Source organism: Labeo rohita, chromosome 18, assembly GCF_022985175.1.
Source record: "Labeo rohita strain BAU-BD-2019 chromosome 18, IGBB_LRoh.1.0, whole genome shotgun sequence".
NCBI classification, from domain to species: Eukaryota; Metazoa; Chordata; class Actinopteri; order Cypriniformes; family Cyprinidae; genus Labeo; species Labeo rohita.
Window position 1 is genome coordinate 9,688,713 of NC_066886.1, and position 23,449 is coordinate 9,712,161.

Genomic DNA, 23,449 nt, shown 5'->3' on the forward strand with positions numbered 1-23,449 from the left:
TCTTGGATGACAAGGGGGTGAGTAAATTATTTGTGAATTGTTGTTCTGAAAGTGGAGTTCTCCTTTAATTATTATTAAAGGTAAACTATTCCTATTCAGATTTTGGGTAAACTCCTTTAACTTTCCTTTATCTCAGTTGTTAGCTTTTTATCAATTCTTTGCCAAAGAAACACTTCCGCAAGAGTTAACATTGGAAGCAACTGTGATGTTTCTTTATTTAGGTCCTTTCAATTCACATTATTACACTGAAATATGGATTGTCTCAAATCAAACAACAACAAAACATTAATATATATTTGATAACTACCTATCTAAAAAGAGAGTGTACACTGACTGAATACCATAAAGTAAACTGCATATTAACATTAACAAAAAAAAAGAAAATCCTCAAAATACACAAAACTTTTTTTCCCCAAACTTAATCTTTGGTAATGAGAAAACAAATACTTAACAGAAGAAAATACTGTATTATACTTTGCCACCTCATGTGGTTCTTTGTTGGCCCATAAAACAAAACAAAACAAATTCACATTAAAGAGTTAAAAGAGCAAACAAGAAAGAAGCAAAAGTACAGACAGAATGACACAGAAATGAAAAAAGAAAACTGGGTATTGGAATACAGCTACAGTCATCAAAACAGAAAGACTCACGTTTTGATGGAGATTGTCATGCACGTTTCCCTAAAAAAAAAAAAAAAAAAAAAAAACACACAGTACTAACAGCATTCAGATTTATGGCTTACAATTGTAATTTGGGAGTCGTTTGACAAAACCTAAACACACCAGCCCTTACTATACTTGTGTGTGTGTGTGTGTGTGTGGGTTTCTCTGTTTTTCAGGGCGACACAGAGAACGATCGCTGGAGTTCAGCATGGACCTCAGAGGCACAAAGTAAGTAATCTCACAAACAATCAATCAGATGGATGGAGTGCCACCATAAGCACCCCACAGTCTGAGATTTTCTCCCACAGCACCTAGAGGGACACTTGATTGATCTTCACCCCCACAAGCGGCTTGGAGCAATTCAACTGTAAGGTGTGTTTAAAATGTGTGATTCTTTGCGTGTACAGTCAGACACAAGCGTGTGCCTTTGTGAGCTCAGTAAAGCATAAACGGAACATTTCGAGGTCCACGTATCCACCTCTGGTCAGACATTTAATACTTCATAGATAAACAGCTTGACTCTGAATACAACACACACTTAATGTCATATTCCAATTGAACACAAAAACAAAGGGTTCTTGCGTGGAGCAGATGAAGGCCACCCAGTCTTGTTGGTCCGGTCAGGCAGACGGATATGGTCCAAATATGCTCGTCACACTAGCGTGAACTCCACTATCAACTCCCTCTGGAGTCAAAGAAGAAGACACGATGCAGACGTCTCTGACGAAAGTACCTTGGAGCCACGTGATTCAATCAGACTTGTCCTTCTTCTTGCCTCCACCAATGGGAACTTTGCTGGCGACGGCGGAGCCCACGGCGGATACGCCACCGGCCACGGCGGACACGCTGCCCTTCACGAGCCCTACTCCCATCGCTGGAACGGCTGCAACTGAGGTAACAGCAGTTTTCGTGAGATCAAGGCTTTTCCCTCCGACCCAGGCGACGCCGCCCACCGTGGCCCCAACGGCTCCCTTCGTGACACTGAACAGACCACCGGCCACCCTGGAGAACATGCCAGGTTGGGGCTGAGGATGGTCTTTGTTGGTATCTGCAGGATATAAAATGAAATGATCCTTTTGAAAATATCACCAGACAAGATAAGATAACGGAGCAGCTAAAATAAAATAAAATAAAAATATGCTATGCTATGCTATATTATGACAGGACATGATATAATATATGATATGAAATGAAATAAAATAAAATAGAAAAATGAAATTATATGAAATAAAATGAAATGCAATGCTTTGCTATGAAATATGATACGAAATGCATGAAATAAAAATGATATGATATATCATATATATGATACGATATGAAATAAAAAACAAAAATTATACATTTCACAATTTTACAATTCATTGATACAATGTGAAAAAGTAAAATAAAAATTAATTAAAATAAAATGGAATAAAATTATATGCTATGATGTAATATATATGATATGAAATAAAATTGTAAAAAATGAAACAATAAAAATGATATATAATACAATATGAAATAAATTAAAGTGAAATTAATTTTAAAAAATGAATTGAAATAAAATTATATATGATATGAAATAAAATAAAAATGATCTGACATGACATATGAAATTAAAAAAAAATACTAAATGAAATATAATAAAATAAAAAATAAAGTGAAAAAATACTATACAGCTATATTTTAATTAAAAAGTAATTAGTAATTAGATTAATTTCAGTTCAATTAAAGTATTCCCTTTCAATTGATAAAACAAAATAAAACAAATATATAATATATTAAGTTAAGAACAGTTAAAAATCCTAGCCATATAATTATTATTTCATTTAATTTCATACTTCAATTAAAGATTCTGCTTTTAATTAATAAAAAACAATATTTACACACACACATATATATATATATATATATATATATATATATATATATATATATATATATATATATATATATATATATATATATATATATATATATATATATTTTAGGTGAAGAATAGAATTAAAAATACTAACCACATTTTAATTAAAAGTAATTATTAATTACATTACTGTCATACCTAAAATGTTTTCATGTAATTAAAACAAACTACATACAATTAAAAATAACCACACTTAATTAGTAATTAATAATTAAAATGAATTACTACTTAATTTAATGTCATACTTTAAAGCTTTCAGTGAATAGAACAAATAGAGTATCTGGCAAAAGAATTATATGAACAGTACGAATTATTTACTCTATTAATTTTATTTATTTGTGGATATAACCATTGTGAATATTAATCATTTACAGTTTTATTTTAATTATTTTAATGTTTTTTTGCTTGAAAATTGTGCTTACGACATCTTGCTTTAAAATAAATGCTACTTGATTTGAAATTTTATCTTTTACAGCAATCCCAGTCATAAACACTGGGGTTTTGGGGAACAATTATATAACCAGATGTAGTAAGACCTACTACTATAACCATATTTACAATTTTATAACCGGATCAAGTACCTTTGATAATTAAGACTGGAAAAAAGTAGGGCAATGGCCTAGTGTCAGTCTTGGATTGTGCAAGAGCACCACTATGTGGCACAAAGCGTTATCATTCTCTTACATGAAGAAGTACTAAGAACAACTGTGTAAAATGATAAATTTGGCATGACTGTGCTAAGATAAAAAGTTTGATTGCTGCAAAAAAAGAATAAATGTTGCAAGTCCCTTTCACAGTAAAATGTCGGCGTAACTTGCAGTACCTGCTGGAGGCTCATCCTTCATGTATGCAGGCAACTCATCCTGTTGCTGGTTTGTTTCACTCATTTTTACTCTAAATAAATAAAAAACACACACACAAAATGTGGCAGTTAGAATAGCCTCCTTAATGTTCCACAGAAGAAATTTTAAGGTGTCTTCCAAGAATTTGGGCGGGACCAGACACAGAAAACAAGGTGAAAGGTTGGCACTAAAAATGGGCTTCAACCCAACAAGGATCCACACAGAACAAGGCGGACCAGTTTACTCTGTCAACAAAAAGTATCCTGCAACACCCTGTCAACATTGCAGAGGAAGACTGGACTGTTTAAGGACAAATATAATTATTACACTGTAGATAACCCATACCAAAGTTCATAAATGGTTTGAAGCAATAATTTAGACGAGATGACTATTACACTTAATACACTTAGTAAACCTTAAAATCATAAGTGAAATTAAGAAATCATAATTAAATATTAACATACAGCACATGCAATATGAAACACCATGATGCAACATTCCAGTTTAATCAATTACTATCTTTAAGTCATACCTAAAAGAACATGACTAAGGACAATAAAGATAAAATAGAGCTCATTGAGCACATTAATGCGTGTACAGTTACACATAAGCAATCACTGAATGAGTGGAAATGAGTGAATGAATCAGGGTCTTGAGTCAAAAGTGCATCATTAATATCAAATCTGTCCTAAAGCGAACTTTAGTAAATGTCTCTGAATCGATTCTTTGGCACTTAAAAGAACCGGTTCAAAATTCAGCGACTCTTAAATATTCACCGAATTATTTCAGTTACATAGTTACATTTATTACTTAAGTTTATTTATTAAATAAACTACCCTATGTGTAAAACTAATATCAAGTTCTAAACATGTTTCCAGTTCGTTTATTTGTAATATTTCTCCTATAATCACTTCGCCTACTATTTAGCCTACTATTTCTCACATCTATTTGGACGAATTCGGGAATCATTTAATCGGTATTTATGAACAGTTTTAAACGATTCTTTTGAACGATTCAAAATAATGAGTCATTTATGAATCGAACTTCGTTCTAAACCTTTGCTGTTTCTGAATCTGACGTGGCGCTTGTGATAAAAGTATTTTCGTTCCCTAGGAATAAATAATGATAATCTGATCTTAAATTAACATCATTTCATGCTACATTTACACGTTAGGTGAGAACGAACAAGAACAACATAGACTTGACAGGAAATTAGTCACCTTAACAAAGAAAACATGTTAACCAAGCGGTGAAAACTAGTCTTGGAAAACTAAAGAACCAGAAGCAGGTCTAGCTTTGAAGACAATTACATGAAAACAGGGCGACAGTTACATGACGTTAGATAAGAGATGCATTAGACAATCCAGCTATTGTCTAACTTACCGAGTCAATAAAGCTCTAATGCATCACATATTATAACTCGTACAAATATCAACAATCCTCCGGAAAACATTGCCAGCTGTCGTGTATATACTTACAGTGTTACAAGTTTGCTTCTCTAAACTTCTGTAGATCAAGTTGGAAACTTCTGTCTCCACCCCTTGTTTGTTTCAAAGGAAAAATATGCTGCTTCCTTCGGCGATTTGCAAAGACACGCTAAATTACGATGGATCTGCGAGCTAACTAGACTTTTCTTATAAAGACCTTTCTTTGCATAATGTGTACGTGGCGTCCTAGCTGTTTTTAACCACGTACCAATGTGGACACTTTGGAGAGGAAGTGACGTTTCCTTACCCCTCTAGTGTGTGAAATGACTTCACTATACTCTGCCTGCCTGTGTGTGGAGTGTGATGAAAATTAAGGGTGTACCTGTGCTCTCTCCACCTGAGTATTGGTTTTTCATTGACTGATCTGATAATGGAGATGGATCAACTAATTTGTCTCTTGAGAGACAGCAAAGTAGGCTAATAACAGAAAGTATTTGATAACCGAACATGACTTTAATGCCATGTATACTTTAAAAAATGTAAATAAAAATAGTGCCCAGTGTACTGTGATAATGAGGAACTGAAATGAAGTGTTTTAATCATATTTATATTTAAACTTTTCATTGTGTTGTGTTTTAAGGTTAAAGGAAATGGTTATAAAATTGTTGGTGGTAAAGCATTAATGATTGTTAGCAACATGGTTGTGTGCCATTTAGAACTGAATTAAAGGAGAAGTCCACTTCCGAAACAAAGATTCACATATGACGTAGTCACCCCCTTGTCATCCAAGATGTTCATGTCTTTCTTTCTTCAGTCGTAAAGAAAGAGGAAAAAAAATTCTGCATTTTTCTCCATATAATGGAATGGTATGGTGCCCTGATTTTGAACTTCCAAAAGGCAGTTTAAATGTGACTTCAAACTAAATGCAGTTGTAAACAATCCCAGCCGAGGAAGAAGAGTCTTATCTAGCGTCTAGAAGGGTCTTATCTCTTATCTAATACTTTTTATCTAAAACGCTCTTCTTATTTTCGTCATATTTTCTCCCTCAACTTCAAAAATCATTACAAAATCATCCTACATCACTGCGTAAGTTCCGACCCAGTCTTTGCAAAGTGAACATGCAAAGATCAAACACCCTTAACAAAAAAGGTAAAACAGCGATATAGGACAATTTTGAAGTTGAGGGAGAACATGAGATGGGAGTTTTTCGACATACCCTAACTGTCATGAACCGGAACAAAAACAGTCCAGGCAGAGTAAGACAAGACGAGCGTTTGACATTAAAAAGTATATAAATTGTATTATTTTTATTAAAATAACCGATCGTTTCGTTAGATAAGACCCTTCTTCCTCGGCTGGGATCATTTACAACTGCATTTGGAATCGTTTGAAGATGCTTTTAAACTGCATTTTGGAAGTTCAAAACTGGGGCACCATATCAGTCTATTATATGGAGATAAATGCTGAAATGTTTTCCTCCAAAAACATAATTTTTACGACTGAAGATAAAAAGACATGAACACTGTGGATGACAAGGGGGTGAGTACATTATCTGTAAATTGTTGTTCTGAGTTCTCCTTTAAGAATACTTTAAACTCACATTTAAATTTGAACATGATGTAGAATTCTAATTCTGTGCATTTGAATTTAAGGAAAAATGGAATGATTAGGAAATGTCACTGCTTTAAACATAGTTCAAATATATATATATATATATATATATATATATATATATATACACAGTATCTCACAAAAGTGAGTATACTCCTCACATTTCAGCAATCATTTTAGTATATCTTCTCAAGGACAATACTGTCCCTTGAGATGTGGTCCAGTGCAACACTGTACACAACCCAAAGTATTTGAACAGTAAGGTTTTTAATGTTTTTTAAAGAAGTCTCTTCTGCTCACCAAGCCTGCATTTATTTTATCCAAAGTACAACAATGCAATTTAAAAATGTAATTTATTCCTGTGATTTCAAAGCTGAATTTTTAGCATCATTACTCCATTCACATGATCCTTCAGAAATCATTCTAATATTCTGATTTGCTGCTCAACAAAACATTTATTATTAGTATTATGTTGAAAAGGTTTCTTTGATGAATTGACAGTTCAGAAGAACAGCATTTATCTCAAATAGACATCCTTTGTAACATTATGAATGTTTCAATGTTATAAATGTTACAAATGAATTTAGAATGATTTCTGAAGGATCATGCGACACTGAAAATGTAGCTTTGATCACAGGAATAAATTACATTTTAAAATATATTCAAATAGAAAGCAGTTAATTTAAATAGTAAAAAATATTTTACAATATAACCCTTTTTTCTGTACTTTGGATCAAATAAATGCAGGCTTGGTGAGCAGAAGAGACTTTAAAAAGCTTTAAAAATCTGGTAGTGTATAACTATAATTGTGAAACTGACTGTTCATTCCTACACTTTGCTCTCTAAAAGTATGCAAATACAATAATTACATATTAATATTTAATGTATTTAAGTATCTTTGTAAAAAGTGGGATAATGTACATACAATCAGCTGTTCATCATCTCAAAATAAATCCCTTTAGGATTATTTTCATTCATTTTTAATAAGTCATCAGCATTTCCTTAATAATCAGTGTTTGAACGTCCACATATGTATATTTTATATATCTCATTTTTGGACCATGTTGTGAAAAACGCACTAATTTACCCAAACGTCTTCAGTATGAAACCATTGTATTGCTGGTTGTTGTAATTCCTCTGTTGTGTCACTGTGTTGAATTTCTTGATTTGCAGTTCTGTAAATTCCACTTCATTTCATTACAATTCAACATCACGTGAGCTAATTTACTCATAAATTGTGAAGGGAATCTTGAATCTGAATTTTGCCCCTGTGTAAATCAAAAGCTTATATGTTTTACATAAAGACATTCTCTTCAATATAAAGACTTAAACTGTTTAAGTAGGTCTAATTAGTTGAAGTACAGTAACTCCAGTAAACTGTGCACTGCATGTAAGAGGTTTTTTAATTATAAACACAAATTAAACTAGCAATTCCCATTGGCTGTTCATCTGCAGCAGCTGTGACAGGGGTGTTTTCCCGCTCTAATTCATAAAATGACGTACTTCCTGCATTGTCAAGCAGCTTGTAATGTTTTGCGGGAACGGTGCACTTGCACGGATTTAAACATGACGTTCATTTTGCAGTAGATATCACGTTGATATATATGTAATTCCCGGTCTGTTTTGTCGCGAGGGATATCATAGATTCTCTGCTGTTCGTTTGGACTGTCTTCCCTCCCTCCTCCTCCTCAGTCGGGTAAACAAATACAGAGGCAAGTAACTATTTAGTTAGTTTTATGCTACATATACTAGATGCATTTAACCTTTGAAAAGCGTATACCAATGAAATCAGGAATGCTCGCTTTCTGTTACCGCCACGTTGAATGTTTTAAGCAAAAGCAGCAATGGTTTTGATGTGAGGTCATATATTTATTGCAGTGTTTCATCACATAGGCTGCATTGTAGCAGCGCCGCCAGAGAATCAGATACAGTGTTCACTTGCAACTCATCCCACTGTATGAATGTGCAGATTATTGCGTAACAAAGCGACATGGGTGATTATCACGACATAAAGAACGCGCCCTGAAGCGATGTTATGCTTAAGTGTATTAATGCACCATATAATTTCTGTTTAGAAACAGAACAGACTCCAGGCCTTGGCTTAAGTGATTGTAACTTTACATTAACAATTAGTTGTTTTGTAAACCATAGGCACTTTAATGCCACAACTGGGTTGATTTTGATGTAATTAAAGCAGTTTGTTTGTGTTTGTGTGTATGCACACACACACACACACACACACACATCTGGTTTATTATCCTTGTGGGGACTCTCCATAGGTGCAATGGTTTTTATACTGTCCACACTGTATTTTCTATCCCCTTACCCTAACCCTACCCCTAAACCTAACCCTTACAGAAAACTTTCTGCATTTTTACTTTCTCAAAAAACTCATTCTGTATGATTTATAAGCTTTTGTACCCATGGGGACCTCAATTTAGGTCCCCACGGTGACACTAGTCCCCATGAGTCTGTGTGTATTCAGGTTTAGGTCCCCACAAGGATATAAAAAGTCACACACACACACACACACACAATGTTTTTAACAACATCAAAATCAACCCAGCTGTGGTAAGTCTATCTTCTGGAAACTTTCTTTTCTAGATCTTTTTTTAAAAATCCATTTAATGTACAGATTTGTTTGTTCTGTCTCTCACTGCAGACTTAATTATCCTAAAATGTGACCCTGGACCACAAAACCAGTCTGAAGTCGCTGGGGTATATTTGTAGCAATAGCCAAAAATGCACTGTGTGGGTCAAAATGATTGCTTTTTCTTTTATGCCAAAAATCATTAGGAAATTAAGTAAAGATCATGTTTCATGAAGATATTTAGTAAAATTCCTACTGTAAATATATCAACTTAATTTTTGATTAGTAATATGCATTAGTAAGACGTAGGACATCTTTAAAGGTGGTTTTCTCAATATTTAGATTTTTTTTTGCACCCTCTGATACCATATATTCAAATATTGTCCTATCCTAACAAACCATACATCAATGGAAAGCTTGTTTGTTCAGCTTTTTTAGATGACGTATAAAGCTCAGTTTTGAAAAATTGACCCTTATGACTGGTTTTGTGGTTCTGGGTCACAAATATGAAATTCATAATTGGCAAATGGCAAACACACAATGTTTATTGTGTGAAAAGTGGCTTTAGTTGTGCTCAGTATTTAAAGAAATGCCCAATAAGCAATTGAGTGATTTCTGCTTTTATTATTTTAGTGAAATCCCTACCATTTGCTTTGCATTAATTTTCATCCTTGTAATCATTCAAAATGTTTAAATTCACAAATATTTAATGAATTGGGGTAATAGTTTAGTTACAATAATATGCCCTGTTCCCTCTTTTCAGTTTACGTTGGCCACTGAGTGGCAGCATTTAATAACATAAACCCTTGGTTTCACATACAAGGCCAGTCCCAAACTAAAATGCATGTTTGAGCTGTCTCGACTGAAAATATCTTGCTCTGACAATCTTAAAATATGTCAATGCTGTTGTTCTGTCTCAGTGTGCACACTTGTAAAGTTTTATTTTAAGTCGTTTTTATAAAAACTGCTTAAATATCTTAATTTAATTAAGGTCTAGTCCTGGCTTAAGTTAAGTCCCATCTGTGAAACTGGATAGTGTGCTGATTATTATTAGTTTGTGACATTGTTTTCTGCATAGTTTGAAATTAATTGAATGTAATGAGAGAAAAGATTTTGTACCAGAAAACAATAGCAAGAAAATGTTTTCTAGAAGACCGCACAATTAAACATAGTCTGATTCATGCATAAATGTATGACTCATTGTATGACTCATTAAAAAGAAACAATGTATGGGGTTGTGAATCAGTCAGTCTAACGAATCCTTCATTGAATGAACGCAGTGAATCATAACTCTGTCATTTTTGTTGATGTTTTAATAAGGAAACATGCTGTACGTAAACTAGTGTTCAAAAGTTTGGGCTTGGTATGATTTTTAAATGTTTTTGAAAAGTATCTAAAGGCATTCTTCCAGTCTTCAGTGTCACATGATCCTTCAGAATTCAGTCTAATATGCTGATTTGGAGCTTGGGTAACATTTATGATCATCAGTATTGAAAACCGTTGTGCTTTCTAATATTTGTCTCTAGTGGGCTTTTTGATTAATATAAACTTTTTAAAAGAATGTGGTGAATTGCCATTTAAAAAAATGACAAAAGGGGGCGCTAAATGACAGGCCCTCATCCATGAGGTGGAGAAACTAGTCTTTGAGGGCCACATTAACTCATAACTGTAGCTATACCTGTACTTCATGCATAGGGGGCAGCAGACATCAGAAAGTAGGTGTATACAAGAGGGAATGCACAAAACTGATTTGAAGTGTATTTTGTACCTTTTATGTGTAGAATTTTAAAGTCAGAGAAATATCTCACAGTGCTAAAATGAATCTAGAGCTTTTATTCTAATAATGTGCTTTTTCCCCTTTCTAAGATTATATAAATATGAAAACTGTCATTTAAATGCGCAGCATAAAATTCCATACAAAATGCATTTTTCATCTCAGGCTTTTTTTTTTTTTTTTTTTTTTTTTTTTTAATAGCCGCTTCTCGATAAACAGCTGAACTAATTAAGCTCAATTTGTCAGCGGTGAGAGGCCAGAGATGTGTGCTAATATCAGCACAATGACTCTGTGCTGTCTTACTAACTCTGAGTCTGACAGCCAGCTCATTCCTGCCCTGACTGCCCGTTGCTAACCTCTTCTCCATGGTTTCAGTCACACCACTGCTCGTGTTGGTTTTTGCCTCTTCTTTGGCGTGAAGCCCCTGTGCCTATGATTAGTGAAGTCTTTGTTAGACAGCAGACAGAGTTTTGCTTATTTGTCTGTGTGTTGTTCTCTATATTTTCCCCCTCCTCTGCAAAGATTTTTATTTATTTTCAAGTTTGCGTTTATCAGTAGTGATTTATCAAATTTTGTTGTTGTTTATAAAAAAGTGACTTATCAAACTGTTGGTTAAGAATGATCAATAATAGTGATAATTTATCTAAATATGTATCAAACTAACAGAATAATATTATCAAGATATAATTCTTAAATGTTCAAATGGTTATTAATTGTATTCATTTATCAAAATAGTATTAATGATGTGTAAAACTAACAGCTTTTTAAACTACAATTGTGTATATAAACGTTTTCCCTCTAAATTCAACAGGTTACTTTTTGTCAGATTTAAAAATGCCTGGTTTTACTAATTTGGAGGGAAAAATAACTAGAATGTGTTGATTGATTGTGTTATGATATATGTTAGAGCTGGGTTTTGACACAAATTTCACAATTTGATTCTGTTCAATTTCCAACTCTATTTTGATTATTTTGGATATATATCAAAACTCTCAACGAATGCTACTACATATAATATTATTGGTTAAAATTAACTGATTTGTATACAAACGCTTAAATTGCACTCAGTTTTTATTGTAAAGATACAATTACATAATTTTTCTACTCCAGTTTGTTTATTGAAATTTAAATGGTGGCTGTTTATTTAAACAAATCAAACATTGAATTTAAAAAAATAGTTAAAAAAACAAAACTGTAATGAATATGTTATATGGTGCATATATTTAGCAAAATGTTCCTGTCTCTGACTGACCAGTTTATGGTCACCGAATGTTTGTTTTTTTTCTGAGGTAAATGTTATGTTACATGAGGTTGTTTACAAGCTGTTATTTATTTGCGTCTTTCCGCAGTTGAAACACTGATTGAGTGATTACATGAGATGGGATACAGGATTTCGCCAAGTTGTACTTTTGTACTTGAGCAAGGAGACAAATACTCTGAGCTACATAATATTAAAATTATTATTATTATTATTATTATTATTATTATTTTTATATATATAATATAATATAATATATATTTGTTTTTGTTTTTTTGAGTGTTTTATATTCAGGTCAGATCATTTGTCCTTCAATGACCTGCTTCTCTTGAGTTACAGCGATCTGTCAATCCACATTACACCACGTTAAAATGGTATTTAATTAATACTGTAATAAAATAGGCAGAATTTGAAATCTGAATCTTTATTTCCTATCAAAAGAAAGAAAGCACAAAGCTTATTACAATTTATTTTAATGGGAGTTGTGCTACAATGTTGAGTTCATTAACTGAAAACAGGCTAAACTAATCGGTGCTTGGGATTTAAGAATCAATATTGTTTTGTAAAAATTAAAATTGAAAATTTATATTTTTACCCAGTCGCTCAGAACATCACAACAAAAAGAGCAAGGAGACAAATACTCTGAGAAACATCACTTACAAAATAAGAGAGGTTTTTTTATTATTATTATTTATTTATTTATTTATTTATTTTTTTTTTTTGAGTGTTTTATATTCAGGTCAGATCATTTGTCCTTCAATGACCTGCTTCTCTTGAACTACAGCGATCTGTCAATCCACATTAAACCGCATCAAAATGGTATTTATTGTTTAATACTGTTATAAAATGGGCATAATTTGAAATCTGAAACTTTATTTCCTATCAAAAGTAACAAAGCACAAAGCTTATTACAATTTATTTTAATGGGAGTTGCGCTACAATGGTGAGTTCATTAACTGAAAACAGGCTAAACTAATCGATTCTTGGGATTTAAGAATCAATATAGTTTTGTAAAAATTAAAATTGAAAATTTATATTTTACCCAGCCGCTCAGAACATCACAACAAAAAGAGCAAGGAGACCAATACTCTGAGCTACATCACTATCAATTTTACAAGATAAGAGGGATTGTTTTCTTTTGTTTGTGGTTTTTTTTTTTTTTTTTTTTTTTTCCCTGGGGTAAATGTTATGTTACATGACATTGTTTACAAGCTGTTATGTATTGATGTCTTTCCGCAGTTGAAATGCTGATTGAGTGATTACATGAAACAGGATGTCGCCAAGTTGTACTTTTGTATTTGAGCAAGGAGACAAATACTCTGAGCTACATAATATTAAAATATTATTATTATTATTATTATTATTATTATTATTTTTATGTAATATAATATAATATAATATAATATAATATAATATAATATAATATAATATAATATAATATAATATAATGTATAATATATATTTGTTTTTTGAGTGTTTTATATTTAGGTCAGATCATTTGTCCTTCAGTGACCTGCTTCTCTTGAGTTACAGCGATCTGTCAATCCACATTAAACCACGTTGAAGTGGTATTTAATTAATACTGTAATAAAATAGGCAGAATTTGAAATCTGAAACTTTATTTCCTATCAAAAGCAACAAAGTACAAAGCTTATTACAATTTATTTTAATGGGAGTTGCGCTACAATGTTGAGTTCATTAACTGAAAACAGGCTAAACTAATTGGTGCTTGGGATTTAAGAATCAATAGTGTTTTGTAAAAATTAAAATTGAAAATTTATATTTTACCCAGCCGCTCAGAACATCACAACAAAAAGAGCAAGGAGACCAATACTCTGAGCTACATCACTATCAATTTTACAAGATAAGAGGGATTGTTTTCTTTTTTGTTTTGTTTTTTTTGTTTTTTTTGTTTTTTTTCCCCTGGGGTAAATGTTATGTTACATGACATTGTTTACAAGCTGTTATGTATTGATGTCTTTCCGCAGTTGAAATGCTGATTGAGTGATTACATGAAACAGGATGTCGCCAAGTTGTACTTTTGTATTTGAGCAAGGAGACAAATACTCTGAGCTACATAATATTAAAATATTATTATTATTATTATTATTATTATATTTATAATGTAATGTAATGTAATGTAATGTAATGTAATGTAATGTAATGTAATGTAATATAATATAATATAATATAATATAATATAATATAATATAATATAATATAATATAATATAATATAATATAATATATATTTGTTTTTTGAGTGTTTTATATTTAGGTCAGATCATTTGTCCTTCAGTGACCTGCTTCTCTTGAGTTACAGCGATCTGTCAATCCACATTAAACCACGCTGAAGTGGTATTTAATTAATACTGTAATAAAATAGGCAGAATTTATAATCTGAAACTTTATTTCCTATCAAAAGCAACAAAGTACAAAGCTTATTACAATTTATTTTAATGGGAGTTGCGCTACAATGTTGAGTTCATTAACTGAAAACAGGCTAAACTAATCGGTGCTTGGGATTTAAGAATCAATAGTGTTTTGTAAAAATTTAAAATGGAAAATTTATATTTTACCCAGCCGCTCAGAACATCACAACAAAAAGAGCAAGGAGACAAATACTCTGAGAAACATCACTTTTACAAAATAAGATTTTTGGTTTTGTGTGTGTGTTTTATATTCGGGTTATATCATGTACTTCAATCTGGCCTTTGAAATTAATATTTAATGAGTGCCTCCTGGAATTCACTCTGCCTGGAGCTTGCTGTTTGTTTGTAAAACAGATAATTTAAAGTTAGGTTGTTGGGTGCCTTAAGTGATTCACACTTAAGGACAAGTTTTTATGCATTTAGAGTCCCTGATTGTGACTGAACAGAAATGCATTGTACTATTTACTTCTCCATGCTGTTTGTGAGAGTTTTAATAAGCTCAGCTGTGAAATATTGGATGTGCGCAGCAGTGTCTCTGTGGTTAGCGGGGAGGCAAAGGCAGTGACCTCTCATCCCCTGTAGTTTTTAATAGTTCTGTGGGAGTAGCCATTACAGCAGTAGAGGTGGGAGAGGGGAATCTCATAAGGACCAGCCTTGATGCGCTTAAGAAGATTAAATGACCAACAAATGACTAATTCAGTTTCATCTGGTGAGTTGAAGTGAGTTATAGCCGCTTATAGCCTTTTTGGTTTGCAGGTTGCCAGATTTTGTTCAGCATCCTACAGCTTCTGGTAGTTGTTTATCACTCCGCACACTGACCCATTGTCATTGTGAATGTGATAACTGTGCCCCTTTCGGCTGTGATAAGGTGCGTCATTGAAAGGCCCGTCTTATCGCGTTTGTGTGCTTTGACGCAGGCCTTGTTTTATTGGATGTATCTTTTTGTATCCAATCCTCTTACCTTTTATTCTCTCTCCCTCCGTCCCAGTCATCGTCCGTCATTCATCCTTAGAAGACGTCAAAGGCTTGAGAAATGGCCTCTCAGGGCTCCAGGCATCTTCCTCACCTCTCGCTTCCCACAAACTCTCTTTATTGGATTCTACCTCTGCATCATCTATCTCTATTCACTCGCCTTTTTTTGGTCTAAATGGCCTCCTCCTTTCTCCTCCAGCTGGGTTTGTTGACACACAGTCAATCCTGGACACTTTCACCCCCCTCTTCTCCATCTCTTGTACCCGTTCCCCTTCCCTGAGTCGTAAAGCTGCCACAGCTGTGGGCTGTTGAACCAAAGTGGAGGGACACATTAAATATATTACAACCATTAGCTTTGTTGGGGCTTGACGGTTTTAATACTTTGTAGCTTTACGCCAGCCAAAAGAAAGATACAGCAGAGCTCTGCTATGATTTTAATTACTCTTAAACATTGCGATGAACCTAATTGGGAAAGGGTTAAGAAAAGCAACAAACAAATAACGTCATCTTTGTTTTAAAAAAAAAAAAAAAAGTGTGTAACTTTTCCCCTTTTTTTTTTTTTATTAGAACACATTTATGTGCAAGATGCCCTGTTCTTGATCATTTCTGCAAATAATTCTGCTATAATTGCTTAACATATTCTATTTGATGATTATAACCTGTCCATGCTGTCTCTCTTTCTTTACTGTTTTTATGTGATTTAATATACACTACCAGTCAAAAGTTTTTGAACAGTAAGCTTTTTTTTTTTTTTTTTTTTTTTTTTTAAACCATCACCAAGCCAGCATTTATTTGATTCAAAATACAGCAAAAATTTGAAATATTTCTTGCCATTTATAAAAAATGTCTTGCATATTTTAAAATGCAATTTATTTCTGTGATTTCAAAGCTGAATTTTTAGCATCCTTACTCCAGTCACATGATCCTTCAGAAATCAAATGCTTATTTCAGCTAAATGCTGAATTTTTTTTTTTTTTATTTTTTTTTTTTAAACATAACATAGCACAACATAATATAATATAACATAGTATAATATAATATATCAAAGAATCCTAAAAACTGTTAATAATGATTTCTGAAGGATTGTGTGACACTGAAGACTGGACTAATGATGCTGAAAATTTAGCATTAATCACAGAAATAAATTGCTTTTTAATATATATTCAAATAGAAAACTCTTATTCTAAATGGTAAAATTAGTTCAAATTTTTTACAGTTTTTGCTGTACTTTGGATCAAACAAATGCAGGCTTGGTGAGCAGAAGAGACTAAAAAAAGAAAATAAAAAATAAATATATCCTACTGTTCAAAAACTTTTGACTGGTAGTGTGAGTAACTTATTTTTTTTATTTCCCCCCGCCCCCTTCTTTTTCTAAAAATGATCTTGTATCCCAGCTTTAAGACATTTATGATTCTAGTTTGAAAATTATGTAATTAAAATATTTGCATATTTAAATGACTGGTTATTTATTTTTTTAACAGTAAGCTTATTGTTTTTTTTGTTCCCCCCTCTCCTCCTGGGAGTGTACACTGCAAAAAATGCTTTTCAGTTAAGAATATCTAAGAATTCTTAAATCAAGAAGGATTTTCTAGACAAGCTAAAATTGTCTTGTTTTCAGAAAAAAGACATCAAATTTAAGTGAGTTTTTGCTTACTCCATTGTCACTTAATTTTGACTTTTTTTTTTTTCTGAAAGACAATTTTCACTTGTCTAGAAAATCCTTCTTGATTTTTAAAATTTTTTTAGATATTTTGGCTGGAAACAAGACAAAATCTAACTAAGAGCATTTTTTTGCAGTGTAGTAATTAAAAATTTTGGGGGTCAATAGATTTTATGTAAATGCTGCAGTCAGAATTTAAATTAATTAAAACCGTTTAAAATTGAACAAAATCACAGTAAAAACATTACAACTTAACTAATTATTAATAGAAATATTTTTTATCTTATTTTTTAAAATTAAAATTTACATTTCCAGGAATAAATTGGTAACATGATTCTTTAGAAATCATTCTACATCAGCTTTGCATAAAACCTAAGCTTACTTGAATCTTTAACGTTATTGTAGTCTTACAAGGACCGATATTTCTTTTTTTGAAAATCTAGTTGTGTATACTTCGATTTCTAATAGTATACAAATAAATAAATAAAAATATATAAATGTAATATTCTTTTCCAGGTGTAATTATGAGCAAGGCGAAGTCGAGTCGGGACAGAAGGATCGCTCCCTCCGGGGTCGCAAGGGTGACTCGCAGTTCCATCAACCCTCAGGACTCTCAGCGCACAAAACCTACAGATTCAGGCCTGGTCGATGACCTCAGCCTCATGAGCGTGAGTGAACAACAGGCCTCATTAGCACGGTGAGACCACAACCTTATGTTGTAGCATAATTTCATGAAATGTATAATAGTTTAAAACAAGGCAACATTATTTTCCTTTCTGACCCTGCATAGACAGCAACGCAACTACCACGTTCAAGGCCCAGAAAGGTAGTAAGCACACCATTAAAATAGTCCATGTGACATCAGTGGTTCAGCCGTAATGTTATGAAGCTACAAGAATGCTTTTTGTGCTCAAAGAATACAAAAATAACTTTATTCAACCATTTCTGCTCTTCTGTGTCAGTCTTCGACACGCATTCACTAGAGAACCACGATGCATATCTGTGTTGAAAACCCAAAGATAATTTTTAGCATGCTTGTTTTTCCCCCTTCTCTTTAGGAAAGGCAAGTCCCACCAGACTTCGTCTCCCAGCACTAAGGCCGTTCTCTCCTCACCGTCTGGCAGCTCTGTCCCACGTGGGGCTTTGGGAACTATAGGCCGCCTGATGAAGCTTGGTCGGGTGCGAAACATTGTGGTGGTTGCTGGAGCAGGTATCAGCACGGCCAGCGGTATACCAGACTTCAGGTGGATACTCACTCAAAACCTTCAAACTACTCCTAAATCATTGTTTCACTCAACTAACAAGTGTTTTTGTATCAGGACGCCAGGGACGGGTCTTTATGCAAACCTTGCGAAGTATGACATCCCTTACCCAGAGGCCATCTTTAACATCGACTACTTCTCAGACAACCCTCATCCTTTCTTCTCACTGGCTAAAGAGCTGTACCCAGGACACCACCGACCAAACTACGTTCACTATTTCATCCGTATGCTGCATCAGAAGGGCCTGCTGCTCCGCATGTACACTCAGAACATCGATGGACTCGAAAAATGTAAGATTAAAATGTGACATCGTTAGTTAACTTTGCAGTGCTGTATTTTAAGTTGTGCCGTACTCTCTCTAGTGTGCGGTATTCCAGATGACAAACTTGTGGAGGCTCATGGGAGTTTTGCCACTGCTGCCTGCCACCTCTGCTATACGCCTTATCCTGCTGAGGAAGCCAAGGTAATCTAAATTAGATTGAGTGATCTAAATTACAATAGTGAATTTATACAATTTAGTGCATACTACATAATTTTCCTTTCTTTTTTTATATCAGCAAGCTATAATGAACGGCAACGTTCCCATCTGTACGTTTTGCGCCGGGGCGGTCAAACCTAATGTCGTCTTCTTTGGAGAAGATTTGCCAGAAAAATACTTTCAACATGCTGAAGATTTCCCAAAAGCTGATCTTCTTATGATAATGGGCACTTCTTTAAAGGTGGAGGAAATATTTAAAACAAAATATTTATTTATTTATTTATTTATTTAGGCTAATTATTTTACTTTTTATACATGCAGCGTTTATGAGTGCTTTAAGTTTATATTATTATTAATAATATTACTTTGTTCCATGGGTAGAATGGAAAATTTGTACTAAAAATTCATGTACCACATTATATTTTTATAATAGTAATGACAAGTTGAGTTTGAAAAATATAAGGTTGTTGGTGTGTGTTTTTTTTTTTTTTTTTTTTTTTTTTTTTGGTGAAATAAGTCTTTTGCTCACCAAGGCAGCATTTAAAAAAATAAATAAATAAAGTAAAACCCCTAATATTGTGAAATATTATTACAGTAAAACTAAACTGACTGTTTATCTCACAAATTTTTTTTTTCTTCATAGTAATTAAAAGTTTGGAGATTTGTAAAATTTTGATATTTTCTTTCTCTTTCTTTCTTTCTTTCTTTCTTTCTTTCTTTCTTTCTTTCTTTCTTTCTTTCTTTATTTATTTATTTATTTATTTATTTATTTATTTAATATTATTAAAAATAGTTAATCCCCTAATACTTTTTTTTTTTTTTTTTTTTTTTTTTTATCATTAAAATTATAGTAAAACCCATAATATTGTGAAATATTATTAGAACTAAACTGACTTTATATAATTTATTAATATCAGTTTATTTTATTTATAGTAATTACAAATTTGGAGTTAAAACATTTAAGATTTGTTTTATTAATTTATTTATAATTTTTCACTTTTGAAAAGTGTAAAATATTCTCTTTTTTTTTTCATTAATAAAAATACAGTAAAACCCCAAATATTGTGAAAAATTATTACAATAGAAATAAATTGACTGTTTATCTTTTTAGTATTTAAAAAAAAAATGGAGTTTGTAAAATTGTTTTTGTTTTAATTATATATTTGAGAAGTCTTATGCTCACCAAGGCGGCCTTTTTTTTTTTTTTTTTTTTTTTTTTTTTTTTTTTTTTTAAAAATGCAGTAAAAACCCTAATATTGTGAAATATTACAACTTTTTAAAAATGGGTATTTTATATAATGATTTTAAAGTATAATTTCTGTAATGGAAAAGCTGAATTTTCAGTTATCAGTGTCACATAATCCTTCAAAAATTATTGTAATATGCTGATTTGCTACTCAAGACACATTTCTTATTTTCAATGTTTAAAAACAGTTGTGCTGCTTCATATTTTGTGTAAACCTTTTTTTTTTTTTTTTTTTTCCTTCAGGATTAGGTTGATGAATAGAAACTCAAAATAGAAATCTTTTGTAACAGTCTTTATGGTCCATTTTAGTACATTTTATTGCATTTATTTCTGTATGATATAGTTAAATATACTATATTTATCAAACAGCTCTCAAGGGAAATGTCTTACGTCATACTTAATCTTTGAATCGTCTTGCTTTGTGGTAGATTGAGCCTTTCGCCAGCCTGGTCAACACAGTGAAGTCCACCGTGCCTCGTCTGCTGCTGAACCGTGATCCAGTCGGGCCCTTTGAACGGAGGCCCCTGAGGAGGTGCGACTACATGGAACTGGGAGATCTCTCCGATTCTGTCCGAAAACTTGCCGAGATCCTAGGATGGCATACTGAGATCCAAGACCTGATGAACAGTCATGAAAATGGCCTTTGTTCTTATACTGACCCCAGCAATAGCAGCGGTGACAACAGTGACTCCTCAGAGACTGACAGCATGCACTAAGATCATCCACAGACGTGCTCTGTAAGTTTGAAATATCACTGGTTATGGCACTGGAGGCCTGGCAAGGGTTCAAAACCAACAGTGATGTTTATGTATGTCATTACATCTGAATGTTTTATGTATGTCAGTGTTCATACCAGTAGTAACAGCAACAGCCATGTTTGACCAAACAGTGAAACTTGGCCACGTTTCTGGTGGGATTAGATTTATTTTAAATCTAACAAATTATCTGTGTAGTGTCTGCTGCTCATTTTGACTGAAAACCTACATCTGGATATCTTAAATTCTGGCACTTATAATATTATTGAAAGGCTGTAATGGATAAGCAGAGAACTGTAATTTACTGTAAATGTAATTTGTGCGCATCCTGATTGACCACTAGATTTTAAAAAAGTTAATTGACTTATCTTACAATTTTGACAATTTCTTGCAATTGTGAGTTTATATCATGCAATTCTGACTTTTTTGTTTCTCACAATTCTGGCTTTATAACTCGTGATTGTGAGTTTACATCACAGAATAGAAAATTCAGAATAGAAAATAGTCAGATTTGCGCATTATCTCGCGATTCTGATGATTTCTCATAGTTTCGCGTTTATATCACAATTCTGAGAAAGTCAGAATTGAGTTTGTCTCGCAATTGATTTATTTCTCAATTGTGAGTTTATCACACAATCCTGAGGAAAGTCAGAATTATGAGAAAGTCAGAAATGCCCGTTTTTATCTCACGACTCTGACTATACTTCTCACAGTTGTGAGTTTGTATTACAATTCTGAGGGGAACAAAAAAGAATCGCGAGGAAAAAGTCCGATTTGCTGGATACAAACTTGCATTTGTGAGGAAAAATGTCAAAATTCTGAGTTTTTCTTTCTCATAATTATAAGCTTTTATCAAATAATTCTGGCAAAAAAAAATTACAAGTTTTTATTTTGCGATTCTTACTATTTCTCATAGGTTTGAGTTTATAGCACACAATTCTGAGAGGAAAAAAAGTCTGAATTGTGAGTTTGTATCACGAATTCTGAGGGGGAAAAGGCAATTACAAGATATAAACTCACAATTGTGAGAAATAAAGTCAGAATTGCAAGGTATTTCACAAATCTGACTGTCTTGTAGTTGTTTATATCACAATTTTGAGGGAAAAAGTCAATAACTAGATTTAAAAACTCAATTCTGACTTTTCTCGCAAACGCCAGTTTGTATCTCGCAATCTGAGTAAAAAAACAATTGAGGAAAAAGTCTGTATTTGTGAGGAAAAATGTCAAAATTGTGAGTTTTTATTTCTCGTAATTGTGAGTTTATATCACACAATTGACAAAATTGCAATTCTGGCTATTTCTCATAGATTTGAATTTATAGCACAATTCTAAAAAAAAAAAAAAAAAAAAGGTCAGTGTTTGTATCATGAATTCTGAGGAAAAAAGTCAATTACAAGATATAAACTCACGACTGCAAGAAGTAAAGTCATAACTGCAAGTTATTTTGCAAATCTCTCTCGTTTTGAATATATATCACAATTCTGAGGAAAAACTTCAGATAAAATTCAGAATTGCAAGTTATTTTGCGATGCTGAGTATTGCTCGTAGGTTTGAGATTATAGCACACAAGGTTTGAGTTTATAGCACAAAGTCAGAATTGCAAGTTTGTATTGTGCAATTCTGAGGGGAAAAAGTCTGAATTACGAGATTGAAAAACTTGCAATTCTGACTTTCCTTGCAAACGTGAGTTTGTATCATGCAATACAAAAAAAAAAAAACAAAAACAGGAATTGCAAGATTAAAAGGTTATTGCAGCCTTTTTTTTTTTTTTTTTTTTTTTTTTTTTTTTTTCTTAAATTCAGTGGAGGAAACACATGATTCAAAGATATGGCCCTTTTAGAATGCCAAAATATCTACTTTATCCACTGTAGTTTTTATCAGACCCTGTTACTACAGGAAAACTAAACTAGTGGCACTTTTAATTTAGGACTGCTAATTATCTCTGGACAAGACAAAATGTGTTATAAGGTTCCTTTAGCATTCTACAAACCGTATTCAAGATTTTAGGATGGTAGTGCAGAATTCATGTGTGAGACTGGAAATAATGTACGTTTGTATGTAAATGTGTACATCTATATATTTGTTTGCTGGTTGTAAGTCATTTGGTTTGGCCCCAGTGAGCGAACAGTGCTAAATTAGCATGGGAGGCGTGACCTCCCAAGTGTGCAGTGCCCCCACTGTGTGTTTTCACAGGCACTGCAGCCTCCACGCGGGAGCTCCAACCCCCCCAAAATTCTAATAAATGTCTTTGGTCAGCAACAAAGAACCCCAATATCCTGCTGCTCCGTGTGTGTGAGTGTGTGAGGTTCTGTATGAGAACGGCTGTGAGCGCAATTTGATTTTGCACAGGATCAGTGAAGTAGCTGGTAATTACCACACTGCTGTGATCATATCTGTTCATGTCCCTCAGGGATTTGGGCACATTTTGAAAAATATGGACAAAAGCCAGAATGCCTATTAAATGTTTTAGTCCATTTCATTTAATTTCTTCATATATGCAGTTTGCCATGTTTGGTTGAAGCATGTTTATCAGCTGTCTTGTAAATCAGTGTTTCTGACTCATGGAATGGTTGTTTTG

At 32.9% G+C, this 23,449-nt stretch overlaps 2 protein-coding genes across 3 annotated transcripts; one reads left to right on the forward strand and one right to left on the reverse strand.

Annotated features, from left to right (window-relative positions):
* Positions 1-675: 675 nt before the first annotated feature.
* On the reverse strand, positions 676-5,132 carry tmem263 (transmembrane protein 263). Its single transcript, XM_051135912.1, has 3 exons — positions 4,886-5,132; positions 3,389-3,459; positions 676-1,710 (listed from the first exon to the last, which is right to left on the reverse strand). The coding sequence occupies exons 2-3, from the start codon at positions 3,450-3,452 to the stop codon at positions 1,412-1,414; spliced, it is 363 nt and encodes a 120-aa protein (XP_050991869.1). The 5' UTR covers positions 3,453-3,459; positions 4,886-5,132; the 3' UTR covers positions 676-1,411.
* A 2,824-nt stretch (positions 5,133-7,956) lies between these two features.
* On the forward strand, positions 7,957-22,434 carry si:dkey-103i16.6 (uncharacterized protein LOC557125 homolog). Of its 2 annotated transcripts, XM_051135706.1 has the most exons (8): positions 7,957-8,157; positions 17,647-17,827; positions 17,921-17,956; positions 18,189-18,374; positions 18,450-18,682; positions 18,755-18,855; positions 18,950-19,111; positions 20,545-22,434. In XM_051135706.1, the coding sequence occupies exons 2-8, from the start codon at positions 17,655-17,657 to the stop codon at positions 20,830-20,832; spliced, it is 1,179 nt and encodes a 392-aa protein (XP_050991663.1). In that variant the 5' UTR covers positions 7,957-8,157; positions 17,647-17,654; the 3' UTR covers positions 20,833-22,434. The 2 variants fall into 2 exon arrangements, with proteins under 2 accessions (XP_050991663.1, XP_050991664.1); XM_051135707.1 differs by lacking the exon at positions 17,921-17,956.
* The last annotated feature ends 1,015 nt before the right edge of the window (positions 22,435-23,449 follow it).

Coding starts and splice junctions, on each gene's coding strand:
- tmem263 (XM_051135912.1), bottom strand. CDS start 3,452: ATGAGTGAAACAAACCAGCAACAGGATGAGTTGCCTGCATACATGAAG. Junction 1,711..3,388: donor GAAGGATGAGCCTCCAGCAG/GTACTGCAAGTT, acceptor TATATCCTGCAG/ATACCAACAAAGACCATCCT.
- si:dkey-103i16.6 (XM_051135706.1), top strand. CDS start 17,655: ATGAGCAAGGCGAAGTCGAGTCGGGACAGAAGGATCGCTCCCTCCGGG. Junction 17,828..17,920: donor CAACAGGCCTCATTAGCACG/GTGAGACCACAA, acceptor GACCCTGCATAG/ACAGCAACGCAACTACCACG. Junction 18,375..18,449: donor AGCGGTATACCAGACTTCAG/GTGGATACTCAC, acceptor TTTTTGTATCAG/GACGCCAGGGACGGGTCTTT.